At 42.3% G+C, this 14,566-nt stretch overlaps 1 protein-coding gene across 2 annotated transcripts; it reads right to left on the bottom strand.

The window, feature by feature from the left end:
• Positions 1 to 8: 8 nt before the first annotated feature.
• ADPRM (ADP-ribose/CDP-alcohol diphosphatase, manganese dependent) lies at positions 9 to 14,502 on the bottom strand. Of its 2 annotated transcripts, none has more exons than XM_027131067.1 (4): positions 14,432 to 14,502; positions 6,999 to 7,616; positions 6,096 to 6,212; positions 9 to 3,059 (listed from the first exon to the last, which is right to left on the bottom strand). In XM_027131067.1, exons 2-4 carry the CDS (start codon positions 7,597 to 7,599, stop codon positions 2,749 to 2,751), a joined length of 1,029 nt encoding a protein of 342 aa, XP_026986868.1. In that variant the 5' UTR covers positions 7,600 to 7,616; positions 14,432 to 14,502; the 3' UTR covers positions 9 to 2,748. The 2 variants fall into 2 exon arrangements, with proteins under 2 accessions (XP_026986868.1, XP_026986869.1); XM_027131068.1 differs by having other exon boundaries at positions 2,768 to 3,059; positions 6,100 to 6,212.
• Between the last annotated feature and the right edge of the window lie 64 nt (positions 14,503 to 14,566).

The following is a 14,566-nucleotide window of genomic DNA, read 5'->3' as shown; positions in this document are numbered from 1 at the left end:
ATAAAATACATAATTAAAATTAATTTTATTTATTTCTATTTACTTTTTAAAATGTGACTGCTAAAATATTTCAAATTACTTATGTGGCTCACATTATATTTCTGTTGGTCAGTGCTGTCTTAGAGCATCTGGATGGCAACTCTTTTACATATGCTAGCATCAAACTCCATAGTGGAGACAGTTTCATGAGATTTAGGAAATATTTGACTCAAAAAGTATTAGTAGAGTGAAAATGAGTCTGGTAGTTTGCCTATTTTTATAGCCTTTAATACGATATTAAGTATTTTATAAATATTTGTTAAAGGAGATAGGCATGTTTTTTGTTTTACATAATGGCCACTGGATAGTCAGAAATTCTCTATCAAGATTTAGAGGGTAAAGGAAAAACAATCTAGTTGATATTAAAGCAATTAAAGTAAAATTTATTTTAAGGGTCAGTGAAATACAAATAAAGGATTTCAGTTTTCTGGTATATTTATGGTTTTTATACCTCCGTTAGTATAACTATTAGTCAGACATGAAGAAACAGATTTATTTCCAAATTCTATATAGGACCTACCCATCCTCCAAGTAATGCCTGATTCTGTGCTTAAAAGACTGTAATGTTTCAATTTTTTTTAAAGTAATATCCAAAATACACTTTCATCATATTTGCATCTCCCATATAACACTATGAATTTTGTGAATATACACAGTTCCTTTCGTATCTCCAGAAGCACGTAAAAGGCAGTAACTTGGTAAAGTACTGCCTTTTGAACAGTATTACTGAAATTGCTTTTCAACTCTATTTTTCAATTGAATTTAAGTATCATTAGTAAGTTTAATAGTTCTTTGTCAAAATCTCTGTCCTCCCACCCTCACAATCTTTTTTCTCCCCACTGTCATTCTCCTATATCAGCCTCTCATTATCCACTGCCTGGAATTGACACAAATTTCCTCACACATTCCCCAGCTCAGACACCGGAGGGTTCCTCACTGCCTGACAAGTTTAGTTCTAACTCTGGCTCGTCACTCAGGACAAGCCCTAGCTTGTCCTTTCCCACTTTACCGCCTGCCATCCCCCAGCGCTGTTTGGTGAATCCTCATAGCATTACTTGCAGTTCCTGAACTCAGCATATCCTATGACGCTACGCTGTTCTGTCTACATGAAATGCACCTGCACATCTATTTAAACCATTTTTCTTCCTTCTTCAAGTCATCCCTATTCCCTTCAAACAAAATTAAATCCCTCCTCCATGTTGCCACTGTCCTTTCTTCATACATTTGTATGCAGGGTTGTTTCTCTCTCTCACTTGTGGAAAGTCAGTGAAGGCAGGGAGCGCATTATAGTCACGTCAGTGGCTGAATAATGACCCTCAAAGGTATCCAGGTCCTAATCCCCAGAACCATTGAATGTTACCTTACATCACAAAATAGACTTCCCAGATGTGATTAAGGATCTTGAGGTGGGAAGATTATCCTGGATTATCTGGGTGGGCCCTCAATGTAATTACAATATAAGAGGGAGGCACAGGGATATTTGACTACAGACAGAAGGGGAGAAAGGCATTGTGACAACAAAGCAGCAAGAGACTGGAAAAAGCTGCATTGCTAGCTTTGCAGATGGAGGAAGGGGCCATAAGCCAAGACATGCAAGAGATGCAGCTCTAGAAGCTGGAAAAGGCAAGGAAACCGATTCTGCCTCCGAGAGAGCATGGCCCTGATAACACCTTGATCTCAGCCCAGTGAAGACAATTTCAGACTTATGACCTCCAGAATTGTAAGAGAACAAATATATGTTGTTTAAGCCACCAAGTTTGTGGTAATTTGTTACAGCAGCCAGCGGAAACTGATACGCCTCTGCAGCCCCACAATGCTTCGGTACTCAGCAGACACACTTACGTTGACTAGTACTGGTTTTTTGTCTTCCTGTTTTTCAGGCCCTGAATCAAACTTTTTCTACACTTGAACAGTCCCCATTTGCCACTGAGTAAGTGTTTCTGCAAATAAGTCTTAGAATATATGACAGCTCAGTTAAACATGCCCCGTTTGTCTATAAAGGGAGTCAAGGGTAAATTCATCTACCTACGATAGTCTCCTATAGCACCAGCTGGGGGCCCAAACAGACATGCTGGCAGGCACACAGCTGCACTGGCACTCGGTCCTGATTTGGCTGAACTCACAAGAGGTTCACAAGGGAGACCACACATTCACCTGTGTGAATGGGGGTGCTATTCGTTCACCTGTGAAGTAACTAGTGATGCTTTTGGCTTACGAAACAGGAGTATAAACCTATAAAAGTACAAATATGATGGGTACTCTGAGCATAAAATGTCTAAAGCTCATTCACACAACTGGGTAAACGGAAAAAGTTTACCTGAGCTTATTTTATTTCTTTTTTATTATGAATTTTAACTTACATAGCTAATACAGTGAATGAATACATTCTCCTTGTAAAAAGTAAAAAAACCTCAGGTAAGGCTAAATAGAATCTGTTTGGAGGACTGTATCCCCCCACCTCAGTCTCCTCCCTGGTTTATTCATGCTACTTTCATTCATTTCCTTTCCAGTTTTCAACACGGGATATATTATCCAAAAATGACATTTCAGAATATCTTACGAGCTAACACACACTGAAGTCAGTTATGGCCATTTGTTATGCAAACAGAATACTAAACAATGAGACTCAGGATGTGGGGAGAGGAAGGCGGAACAAACCCACAAAGCCAAGTCAGTCTCTTTCTATAAAAGTAAACAAATAAAATCACACTAAAAATGGAGAGCTTTTTCCTTCTTGTAATTCATAATTCTGTCTGGAACTCTGCCCCTCCCTTTCAGCACCATTTTGTCAGGATAGACATGAACTGTGCCAAAGGCCTGGCTGTCTGGAGCCGTTTCAATAACCCCTTCTATGTTGACGTGGTGCACACCAAAAGGATCCTCAGAGTAGCCACCATCGTGAGTGTGACCGGCGAAGAAACACACCACACACTTGTGAGACCAAATGACTGCCAGGGCGTCTCTGTAATTCCAGGCCAGGCACACACTGTCAGAGGCCTCGGGATAAATGGGAAGATGGCCTGTTAGTTAAAGAGAAGAAGAGTTATGAGCCAATTAAGAAATACCTCTTTCACCAAAAAAAGGCTAAAAACTAGTACTCAGGATAAAGAAAATGTGTATTGCTACTCATATGGACCGAGACCAGAGAGAATCCACATACATGAAAAACTAGATAATCTAGAGCCACGTTTCTGGAGCATAAAGAAGGGCGAGACAGTTCGCATCCAAGGGGAGAGAGGCTGCTGTATACGCAGAAAGCCTGAGATCTATGGCCTACAAAGTCTCAAGATGCACAAGCACCACCACGGGAGACTGAGGGCATCCCGGGCGGGGCGGTCCGTAAAGGCAGCCAGAGATCAGGCAGATGCTGCACTGGAATCCAGTCTCACTGACTTCCCTAAGAGTATGAGTGTTACACACACAGAAAGAGCTACTCCCAAGTAAAAGAACAGTTTAGGGATGGGCCAATGGATTTTATATATATATGTCATTTATATAAACACTCAATGTTTTATAAAGAACTGACTTATGCTACTTGAAATACCTCCATGAGATCAAGGTGGCCATAGCCATTTTACAGATGAGAAAACTAAGTTAAAGAAGGGAACATTCATACTAGCTTCCACCGGAGATACAGCCAAGAGAATTTCAAATTGATCTCAAGGCACCTACGAGGCCACATCAACATCAGGCCACGGTTTCACTCCAACGTACAGGTACAACAGCTCACTGGCCTTTGATTCTTCCCATTAAATCATTTTCCTTTTTTCTCTATTACTGTTTATTTTTATTCTGAAATTTTATTCTGAAAATTTTATTCTGCTTAATATCTATTAGTTTATTATAAAAGTAAAAAAAGGGAAGGTAACAGAGCGCGTGCGCGCGCGCACACACACACACACACACACACACACAACCACTCTTCAAGCTGTGATAAGGGCTGAGAGTCCCAGGAGGCTGTGTGACTGTAGACCCAGATGCCATGCTGGACGCATCGGACACAATTAGTCGCTCCCTCCTCTTTGAAATGCTTGGCTTCCAGAACACCGCTGTCCCCCCAGTTTTCTCCCAACCTCAACAGCTTCTGATCCTCACTCTGCTGCTTTCTCACTTCCCTAGTGTCCTGTCAGGAGTGCCCGAAGGCTTGGTCCTCAGGCTTCACTACTCCGTCTATACCTAATGGCTTGGTGATCTCTTAGTAATTTACAGTTTTAAATACTATCTGTATTCTTTCAACTTCCACGTTTATATATCTGACCCAAACTTCTATTCTGAATTTCCGACTCATGTGTCCCTACTGCTTACTCATCATCTCTCCTGATGTCTAATAGGCATCTGCAACTTCATATTTTCAAACCTGAACTCCTGAACTCTTCACTCAAAACCCCTCCTACTGCAGTGTTCCATATCTCAGCTAATAGCAATTCTATCCTTCCAACTGCATGGCCAAAACTTGAGTAGGCCAAATACTTCCGAGAAGCCAAAATGAAAGTGAAGAAGCAAACAGAAACAAAAGAAAATGTCTATTAGCCATTTTAAACTTTGCTAAAGAAAACCCGAGGCACTCAGTTGTTCATCCAGTGTCTGAGCTTAGAGCAAAATGGAAGAAACGTACGAGACGCTAACGCAGACAGGTGCACTGACAGAAGTGCAAAGAAACGGGAAGAATACGGTACGGAGGGAGACGACGACGAAAGGGGTCTCCAGTCTCAGGAGCTCTATGACTTGACCTACGTAGTTTAATCTCTTTGGGTTCAGTTTCCTTATCTTTAAAATTAAAAGGTTTGACTATATGATCTCGAGGTCCCTTTTAGCTCCAGTATTCTCTACAATAACAGGTACATTATGGCAGTGAAAACTAAAAAGCAGACACAAGAAGTATCCCATTTTGGAAACCACTTATTACAGAGCCAAACAGTGTCACATCATGCCTATAACCCCTGAGGGCACCTTATAATTTTCTAAGCCTTGAATGACATTTGATATTCTAGAAATACCCCCACTCCATCTCATATCTTTACCACATCAGTGAAAGATAAATAAGTAAAAACTGATTAGTAGAAATATAATGGTTTTCTTTTGGCCACACCGAGTGGCTTGCCGGATCTTACTTCTCCCACCAGGGATCGAACCCGGGCCTCGGCAGTGAAAGCGCCAAGTCCTAATCACCGGACGGCCAAGGAATTCCCTGAAATATAATTTTATATTACCAACTATCTGAAGAGCCTGTCATTTTCAAAAGGATTTCATGTTCATAAATCCATTTGATACCATCCTGAGAACCTGCAGTTTGCACATTCAACATCTGTCCAGAGTCACACAGGTCAAAGAAACAAGAGCCAGAATGGCATGCCGTCCCTGTATCTTCTCATCCATCAGGCCACATCGATTTTAACCGAGAGAACTAATCCCAGCCCCCAAACCAAGTACACCAGGCATACTGCAAATCCAGATTCAGTTCTTCGTGTGTGTGTGCGTGCACGCACGCACACACGCTCACATACACACACGTCTATTTTAAGCACCTCCAGGTTCCTATAACCTCTAATGGCAGTATGTCTGTGGAAAATAATTCTAAACGAAAACAACACATTTTATTTCTTTGCAATCATATGGTGGACACAGTTACAGACCTGCCAGATGAGCCTCTCACACTCGTCCCGAGACACCAGCTTTGCTTTCACCTTGTCAGCAGAGGTCACTGCACTCACAGGTAGGTCTCCTGAGACTGGGATTTATTTGGTCTGGGGCCTGGATGGAGTTTTTCACTTATATGTATTACTACACCAATTGAACCCATTTGGGGAAATACTACTTTTAAACTTAAAGGGCCAACTCACAGGCTCTAATATATGGCAAGATGTTTTATTTTACAATTCTTTCCTGACTCAAGCTTAAATGTAACTTTACATTCAGATTGTTTCTCAATAAAAAATTTTAAACTAAGCTTTCATTTTATAAAAATATCACAATATTAAATATTGTTAGTATGTTTTAAAACCTAACTAGACCTATTCTCTAAAATGCCAGTGTAATCAAATCATTTAAATACTTACTCACAATCACCACCTTTTCTTGGTTTCTGTCAGAGAATGTAAGAACTTCATTCAGCCAGTTCAGCTGTTCTTGGCTGAATCCTCCATTAAACTGGACAAACTGGGGCTCAGCAAGTCCTGAAACAAATTTAGTAATTTAGACCCATCAAATGCCGATTTTCCCTCATTTGGGCATTCAAACTTAGCTAACAATTTAGAGCAGTGTAAATCACGCTGTATCTTACTCCTAATCTCAATTCTCCTCTGCTTACTTCCCCAGCTTCCCGTTACACTGAATATACAACAGACTGTTTTCTGTGTCCACTGAGCCACTGTAAAATCACCTTGCACCCCATGGGCCCTTCTGTGCTCTTCAGTAACAGTGCCTTACACTGCTTTGCGCCTATGCACTGGTTTTTGTCTTGAGTGCTCTGCCCCACCGGCTCTTCCCGAGGCTGACTCCTTCACATCACTTAGCTGAAATGCTTTTCTCCTTAGAGAGGCTATTTCTGGCCACCTGACTAAAATGGTACCCCTAGTCGTTTTCTATAATATTGTACTTTATTTTCTTGGTGGCACTGATCACTTATTTCTGTTGCATTTATTATCTGTCCCGTCCACTTTCCTCTTGTTTCCTCTACTCCATCCCTAAAAAAGTGGGACTGTCAGTATTGCCTACGCCTCTGAATAGCTGCCCTAGAAAAAGTACCCGGCCAGAACATCAGGCACTCAGTTATGTGTTAAATAAATGAATCTTGAACCAAATGCCACCAATCCAAGTGCCATGAGGCGTGTGAGAAATCCTGACCCTGAACAACAGGACAATATACTTTTACCTTAATCGTCCATCTTCCTGCTGAATAAAAGGTAGCTGAAGAATTTAAAGACAATGTATTAGATTCTCAGCTCAAAGGAATAATTCACCTTGAGGACTATTCAATTCCGCATTTGGGTTGTGCTCCCTCAGTATCTTCAGACACTGCTGGTATTTTGGAGAAGACGGATCCACGCCCAAGACACTCATGTCATAAGCATCGAGTAAAATGAACCGGAATTTAGGGAACGGTACAAAGTGATAAGCATAATAATTCTCTGAAGGCACAGTCTCAGGATGATGGGCAATCTGGTCCTCCAGAAACTTTGTGTTAAGTTTGGAGTTTGTTAAATAGTCTCTGCTGAAGTTATAGAATTCATGATTTCCCCACGTGTGATGAACTGGGACTTTCAGCCTTTGGAATGTGTTCATGATGAGTTCTAGTGACTTTTCTGATGCTTGATACTGTGCATTATATCCATCGATGATGTCTCCAAGCTGAAGTACACAACTGGGTGGGCTGCTTTCTTTATTCCAGTGTTCGATAGCACCCTGTAAGTGAAGAAGACTGTGTCTGTAGTATCTCCGTCTGCTTCCTTGGAAATTATAGCCATCTTCCAAATCAGCATACTGAATATCTGCTATAACTCCAAAGGAGAAAAGAAGTTCTGAACTCTCACTGAGGGGTCCAGGTTCGGGCTTAGCATCCATAATCTCCAAATAGTTTTCTAAATTAAGCAAGGAAAGTGAGAAAGATAAAGTTATAAACATCTAATTTTCTAACTGGACTGAAGAAAATGGTAAAATGAATATTAAACTTAATAGTCAATCCACTAGGTAGCTTGGTACAGAGAAAAGTGCAAGGGCTTTAGAGTCTGATGGTCTTAGGTCCAAATTACCAAGTCCTCAAAATGCTTCAGTTTTCTCATCTGTAAAATAGATGATAACCTCTATTCTGCAGAAGAACAGCAAGTTACAAAAGGGTATTATCCTATTCGTGAACAGGCATTCTAGTTCTAGTAAAGTCAAATTCAAATCTGGTATAATTTGTAATTTTTAATAAATATACACTAGTTTTAAACAAACACACACACACACACACCCCTTCTTCCACAAACACCAAAATAATTCTATCAAAAGCTCAAGATTTTTTTTCGGTGGGGGGAGTTGTATATTACACTCATTCATTGTACTTTATACATTAGTTCCCACTAGGAGTATATTACGTTAGGCTAGATCTTTTCTCTTTGTTGATGGGTAGGTCACCTCAAATAATTTTCTCATATTTTATATATGCAATAACAGAGAGAGGAAAAAAAGATGAGAGGATTAATTTAAACAAAAAAATCCGGCACAAAAACTATGACATTGATATGACTGTTTTCACTTCTGTGAGTAGTGATGCCTGGTTCTTCAAAAGTTGGATTCAAATTTGGACCAGCTTTTTAAAACCTGAATAACACATTCCCCTTCTCTCTAAACAAAACAGGAAATATGTATTCTTTTTTTCTCATACATGATCTCTTCCTCAGCGGACCACAAGTGCTAGGGATTTAGACTTTAAAAAGCTATGACTTTATTAGATTGTTTACAATCTAAATTTATAATCATTTGTAATCTCTTAAAAGTGCCAAGAACACTAAGGATTAAAATAAAAGGCTAGGACCCTAAATTATCAACTATTCTTGTTATAAAAACTACAGTAATAAATTGTGTTGTGGTGTCTAGGTTATTAAAACCTAGTTGTTTCTAAAAATTCACTTGTAGTTTCTAAAATTACTTTCAGACTCCTGGTCTCCAGTCATTTGCTGAATATTCCTACTGAGTTCTTTTTAACAATCTACAGACATGTGAAATCCTGTCAGAGTGTTCCTATGAGGTGGAGGTGACAACTCCACAATCAGCAACAAGGGCCAGATTTCTATTTGACACTTTTGAGAATTAAGGGTCTCTTTTTGGTCTAAACTGTTTGTCAACAATGACACACTTTCTATGTGATCTACCCAATTATGAGCTAAATTCCTTCCTTAATCTGCTTGGGTAGAATGAGCCCCAAAACAGGTAAAACAGAACCAGAAAAAGTGATGGAAACCCTGAAAAATTCCTTGGTGTTCTTATACTTTTTTGTTGTTGTTGTTCATTTCTTCCTGCAGTCCCATCTGAAAACCCCACTAAATACCAACTCAGTTAATATGTACGAGGGATAGTATAGATGAGATAATCTGATTTGAAAGGTGAGATGCAATTAAAATAAATACAAAACTCATTTAAGCTGAAAACCCCTAGTCTTTTAAGGCTTCAAATATTTGGGATTCCAAGTATAGATTAATAAGAGAATCAAACCAGAAGATAATTTAGCAAGTGTTATCATTGGAAAGTTATCACCAGAGTTTAAGAGAAAATGGTTTCTGGGAATGCTTTTATCCCCTGCTAAACAAGCTTGTTTGTTTTTACCTTTAAACTCAGCGCCTTTAGGGTAACAATATGTACTGTACATCTCCTAGAGGGTATTTTGTCCCAATTAATTTGATCTTGTCCAGTAGACACCTGTCACTGCCGACCCAGCATTCATTTCCTGTTCTGGTCACAGCATCCCAATGTCTGTCTGGGCACCTACCCACTCTCACTCTGTCTGTGTGGTTTAACCTCAACCTCCCGGCTGGAGAGGGGCAGACCCAGGACCCAGGCCTAGCCTCTAAAAGCCCAGTTTCCCTCTGGTCAGTGGGGTCAATAAGCATCAGCCCTGGGACTTTCACTGGAACTACTAGCAAAACTACTGGAACCACTTCTGCTAAAACTGATAACTAAGACTGGAGCTGCTAGGGAAAAGTTAACTGAGAAGAAACCCAACCTAGAAGGAAGCAATGTGACCGATGGAAGGAAGTCAAGTCCTGGAAACACTAGTTGAACACGTGGACCCACCTGTCCCTGCTGGAACCACTCTTGGTCATTTAGTTCCATCAGCCAACAAAATCTCCTCTGAGTAAAGCCAAAGTGAACTGGCTTTAAGGTTTCTGTCATGCGATACCAAAAGCCCTATCAGATGCACCTTCCACTGGAACACAGTTTAGTTTAGGGAAACTCCAGGGTATCTGAAGATTTGCCAGCTTTTTAAAGAAAGTTAAGTAATGTGAAGAGAACCAGCAAGGGCCACATACTTCAAAGCAGTAATGTGTTCTAGGGTAGAAAAGAGATTCAAAATGCTCATTACATATAGCTTTCAAAGATAAGGCTAAGGATAGAAAAAAATATGCATTTTATTAAACACAGAAATTATTTTGTAAAACAGAAACTTAAATTTATACCGTGATCTGTTAAAAGATAAGCGATAAGGGAGGACAAGACCCCATTCACGGAAAGACAACTGGAATCAACAGTGAGTGAGTCAGGGCAAAAAAGAACCAAGTGGGCCGGGAATTGACTCTTCTGGCTCATTTAGAGTCTTTTGTTTTATGGTTCAGGGAGATGCCAGGGAGCTCAGAAAGACTGATCCTGGTGGACAGAGAGATCAACAACTCAAAGACACCTCCAGTGGGGAGACTTAGAATTAACAAGCATTCCAGTGCCATAGAACTTTTTCAAAATACTCCCCATCCTTCACCAAATACACACAAACAAGTAGATGAGTAGAGAATAATTGTTAAAGCTAAAATGGGTACATGAGGTTTATACTCTCTACTTTTATGCATGTTTTTAAATGTCTATAATATAAAGTTTTTAAAAGCATTCTAAAGTTTAGGGAAAAATGAAGTCTGGAAGAATTAGAAGATCTAAGAAAATAATTTGCTTTTGAAAAGACAGCAAAATAGCAAGTTTCTAGTGAACTTGGTTCTGGAAGTTTTGCCTGCACCATTTACATATGCTAAGTTATCTAAGTTTTAGTTAAGGGGTATTATGATGAACTGCTGGAAGCTGTGAAGCTGAAAACCTAGAACTGATTGCAGTTCCAGTTTCTTAGAGCAAAATAACCCTCATCACTTGTGAGATTCAACTGAGTTCTAATGCACAGTGGTCTACTTTGTAAATCATAAAGCACTCTATACGTGTTAAGAAAATTATTATTATTATTATTATTTGTTGCGGTACATGGGCCTCTCACTGTTGTGGACTCTCCCGTTGCGGAGCACAGGCTCCGGACACGCAGGCTCAGCGGCCATGGCTCACAGGCCCAGCCACTCCGCGGCATGTGGGATCTTCCCGGACCAGGGCACGAACCCGCGTCCCCTGCATCGGCAGGTGGACTCCCAACCACTGCGCCACCGGGGAAGCCCAAGAAAATTATTTTTTAATTATATATCTGCCTAGTGAACCTCAAGATAAATGAAACTACCCCAACTTTTTATAGACCAGAATAATGCAGAAAACTTAACAAGATTTCCTCAAAAAAGGTCCTACAAAAATTCATGGTGCAGGATAAGCAGTCAGCATTCTGCGAAAACCACCTTCGGCACCAATGATTTTCAAGAATAGAAGGAAATGCCCAGGGATGCTTACTTGCTGAAAACTTGCTACAAGATGATATAAAAAACTTCTATGATAATTAAGACTGGCAGAATGCTGAAGGTCCTTGTAGAAAGCCCTCAAGAATCTATGGTGAGGATGTGAAGAAAGACAGCCCTTCAAACTACTGTCAAAGGAAAAAAATGTGACAAGCCTAGACTTTACTAAGGAGAGACACTTAAGGGGAACTACTGCCATAAAGAGATGCTCAAAGCCTAAGCCAGAAGCATCTCAGGGAAGGGATGCGTGAGCCAAGTTTTTTTTTTTTTTTTTCTGCGGTACGTGGACCTCTCACGGTCGTGGCCTCTCCCATTGCGGAGCACAGGCTCCGGACGCGCAGGTTCAGCGGCCACGGCTCACGGGCCCAGCCGCTCCACAGCATGTGGGATCTTCCCGGACCAGGGCACGAACCCGCGTCCCCTGCATCAGCAGACGGACCCTCAACCACTGCGCCACCAGGGAAGCCCGTGAGCCAAGTTTTTATACATAGACCCACGTGGGCTAGGTAGCTGTGGAAAAATTTGGGGGGGATAGCCTTGAAACTCACTGTGCTAGATACAGCAATAACAGGCAAGGTGAGGCAGGAAATGTTTGTGGCTAGACACGCAGGGCGGAGATCTGCACCTGAGATGAAGCAAGTGAACTACAGGGCCGGGAAGTTAGGCCTAGCTGTCCTAGTCAAACAGCCTAAGGTTATGTCAAGCACAAAATTTGATCAGCCTTGTCACTGTTGATAGAACAAATACCAGATGATAATATCTACATCCTGTCTCGTTCAAGGAAAGTATCTAAATTGGGGAAAAAAAGAAAAAAAACTCGTTTGTGATCTTGGTGGTTTAAGAGGAGTAATAAAAGTGTGTCAAACGAAACACAATGCAGGAGGCTACAAGTAAGAAATGAATTTATTTGGGGTCTTAAGAACTGCAATTTGGGGGAGACAGATTCAGGCAAAACTGAGAGTGTTCTGGGGAAGAGAAAGAGTCAGGGGCTCATAAATACGAAAAGCCACAGAGTTAGCTGCCTGTTGAGAACTGCGATTGACTCTGACACAAGTCAAGAAATATTTGTCTTTAAGGAATCACGAATTATTCCAGGCTAGGGGTCCGCTAGGTATCGTGAGTTTCCAGCACATGTTCTGGATGACTTCATTAGGACAATAAATGGTCAAAGGTCAGATTCCATCCAGGCTGAGACATGCCTAAGTCACACATCCTCAAGGGCCTCCCGACTCCATTTTCGTGAGCTCTCTTAGCAATACCAACACCATTCTGATTTTCCTCTCACAAGTGACAGGTTTACACTAGACAGTGTTTTAGGTATCTTTTAACACTAAAGTTTTACAGGTGCATGAAGTCAGGCTCAGAGGTGTTAGCAATTCATCCTATGTACAGCTATAAAACACCTACTTTCAGCCAGGAACTGTTTTAGAAGCTAGTATTTTATTTAGCATTATAAATTTAATATGAAGAAGTTGTATAAAAATGCTTTGGTAAACAAATAAAGGGTCCAGCTATTAAAAGAATCACTCTGGAAAATAAAAATTAACAGACCAGCTGAAAAAAAATCTTGAGTTCAATTTTAATGTAGCTGACGGCTGTCTGATCAATTAACCTACAACTGAGCAAAGAGGTGAACAATAATTTTACACACGCACTGCCTGAATAAGCAGGGTACTTTTGTGTCTTTTTGTCAATTTGAGGACTACCTTCTCCCTGGAGAAACAAACACAGAGAAATAAGGTGGGAGCGGGGGAGAAGATCTGAAGCATGGGCAAGTTCAAGACAGAAAAATCAGTTTGATTAAAAATGATTTGAAGTGCTGAACATTTACTTTGAGCCGATATTCCAGAGAAGTCCAGCTCAATTCAGGAATCAAGAAACACAGGTAATTACAGACTACTACAAACCTCCTGGTGGGCGAGCAGAGGAGAACACTGGCTGATGATGCCAGTTCATAAAAAATTACCCCGCCCCGGGGCCACCATCACCAGGCATCGGATGCTTCTGCTCAGCGGACGCCCTGAAAAAGGCCCCGCGGGAGTGGGATCCAAAGTTAAGAACGTTAGAAGGCTTTTTTTTTTTCCTCCTTTTTTTGTATTTTGCACATCTGCACGGAGGCGGGGAGGAGAGAGATTAAGACTGCAGATGCTGAGACAAAAACAAAGGCAAGACAGAATGAACGCGAGTTAAACTTTCGCAAGGAATGAAAAGTCAACCTACGAACGCTCTCCGCCTCGTTAACAGGGGGCTTATGTAAATACAGGCTTGTAGAAATCCTAGGGCCCAGGGAGCCCAAGTCATGGGCTGGGACATGACGCAGGAGAGACACCACTCCGTACAGTGCCGGTATTTCTATTCAGGTTCCTTATACCCTGCGAATATAAATCCCAAGCAGTTCAGTCATACTTGACTAGTCCTTGTCACCCTAACCGCTCAAATATCCTAATCAGCAAATGTGTTTAAAAAGTCGCACAGGGCTTCCCTGGTGGCGCAGTGGTTGAGAGTCCGCCTGCCGATGCAGGGGACACGGGTTCGTGCCCTGGTCGGGGAAGATCCCACATGCCGCGGAGCGGCTGGGCCCCTGAGCCATGGCCGCTGAGCCTGCGCGTCCGGAGCCTGTGCTCCGCAACGGGAGAGACCACAACAGTTAGAGGCCCGCGTACAGTAAAAAAAAAAAAAAAAAAAAAGTCGCACATTATTTCAAGCGCAATGGGTCCGCTTCTACGTTAGGGGTGTAAAGCGGTCAAGGACCGGCCTCCAGGCTGAGGACGGGGGCTGCCCGGTCCCGGCCGTCTCCGGACGCCGTTTTCTCTTTTCCGAGGCTGGGGGCACCCGGTGGGGGAGGAGAGGCTGCGGTCGCCGAAGCCCCGGGCCCCTGAGCTCCACTCAGGCCTCCCGGCCCAGCTCCCGCCACGCAGCCCGATCCCCGGTGCGGCCCGCTCCTCCAGGCCCTGCCAGCTCCCGAGGGCCCTGCCGCCCGCCCGCGTAGGCCTAGCCCAGCCCGGCCCACCCCGCCCCGCCTCCAGCCGCGAGGAACCACCTACCGCGCGCCGACTCCGCAGCGAAGGGCTCCCAAACTACCGGCTAGCCGACCGCGTCACCATCGAGCGCAGAGGAAAGAGCGGCTCTCCCTCACTTTCGGAGGAAGCGGAAACGGTGCCGGAAGTCGAGGGGCGGGG

This window comes from Aethalodelphis obliquidens, unplaced genomic scaffold (genome assembly GCF_003676395.1).
Source record: "Aethalodelphis obliquidens isolate GAN/ISIS:26980383/991018 unplaced genomic scaffold, ASM367639v1 scaffold38, whole genome shotgun sequence".
NCBI lineage: Eukaryota > Metazoa > Chordata > Mammalia > Artiodactyla > Delphinidae > Aethalodelphis > Aethalodelphis obliquidens.
The sequence above is the reverse complement of the archived record's forward strand: the minus strand, read 5'-3'. Positions and strand labels throughout refer to the sequence as shown.

Excerpts from the sequence above, each read along its gene's own strand:
- ADPRM (XM_027131067.1), bottom strand. The coding sequence starts at position 7,599 with ATGGATGCTAAGCCCGAACCTGGACCCCTCAGTGAGAGTTCAGAACTT. Across the intron at positions 6,213-6,998 it reads GGAATTGAATAGTCCTCAAG|GACTTGCTGAGCCCCAGTTT; the intron begins GTGAATTATTCC and ends AATTTGTTTCAG. Across the intron at positions 3,060-6,095 it reads AGAAAAGGTGGTGATTGTGA|GCCATCTTCCCATTTATCCC; the intron begins GTAAGTATTTAA and ends TTTAACTAACAG.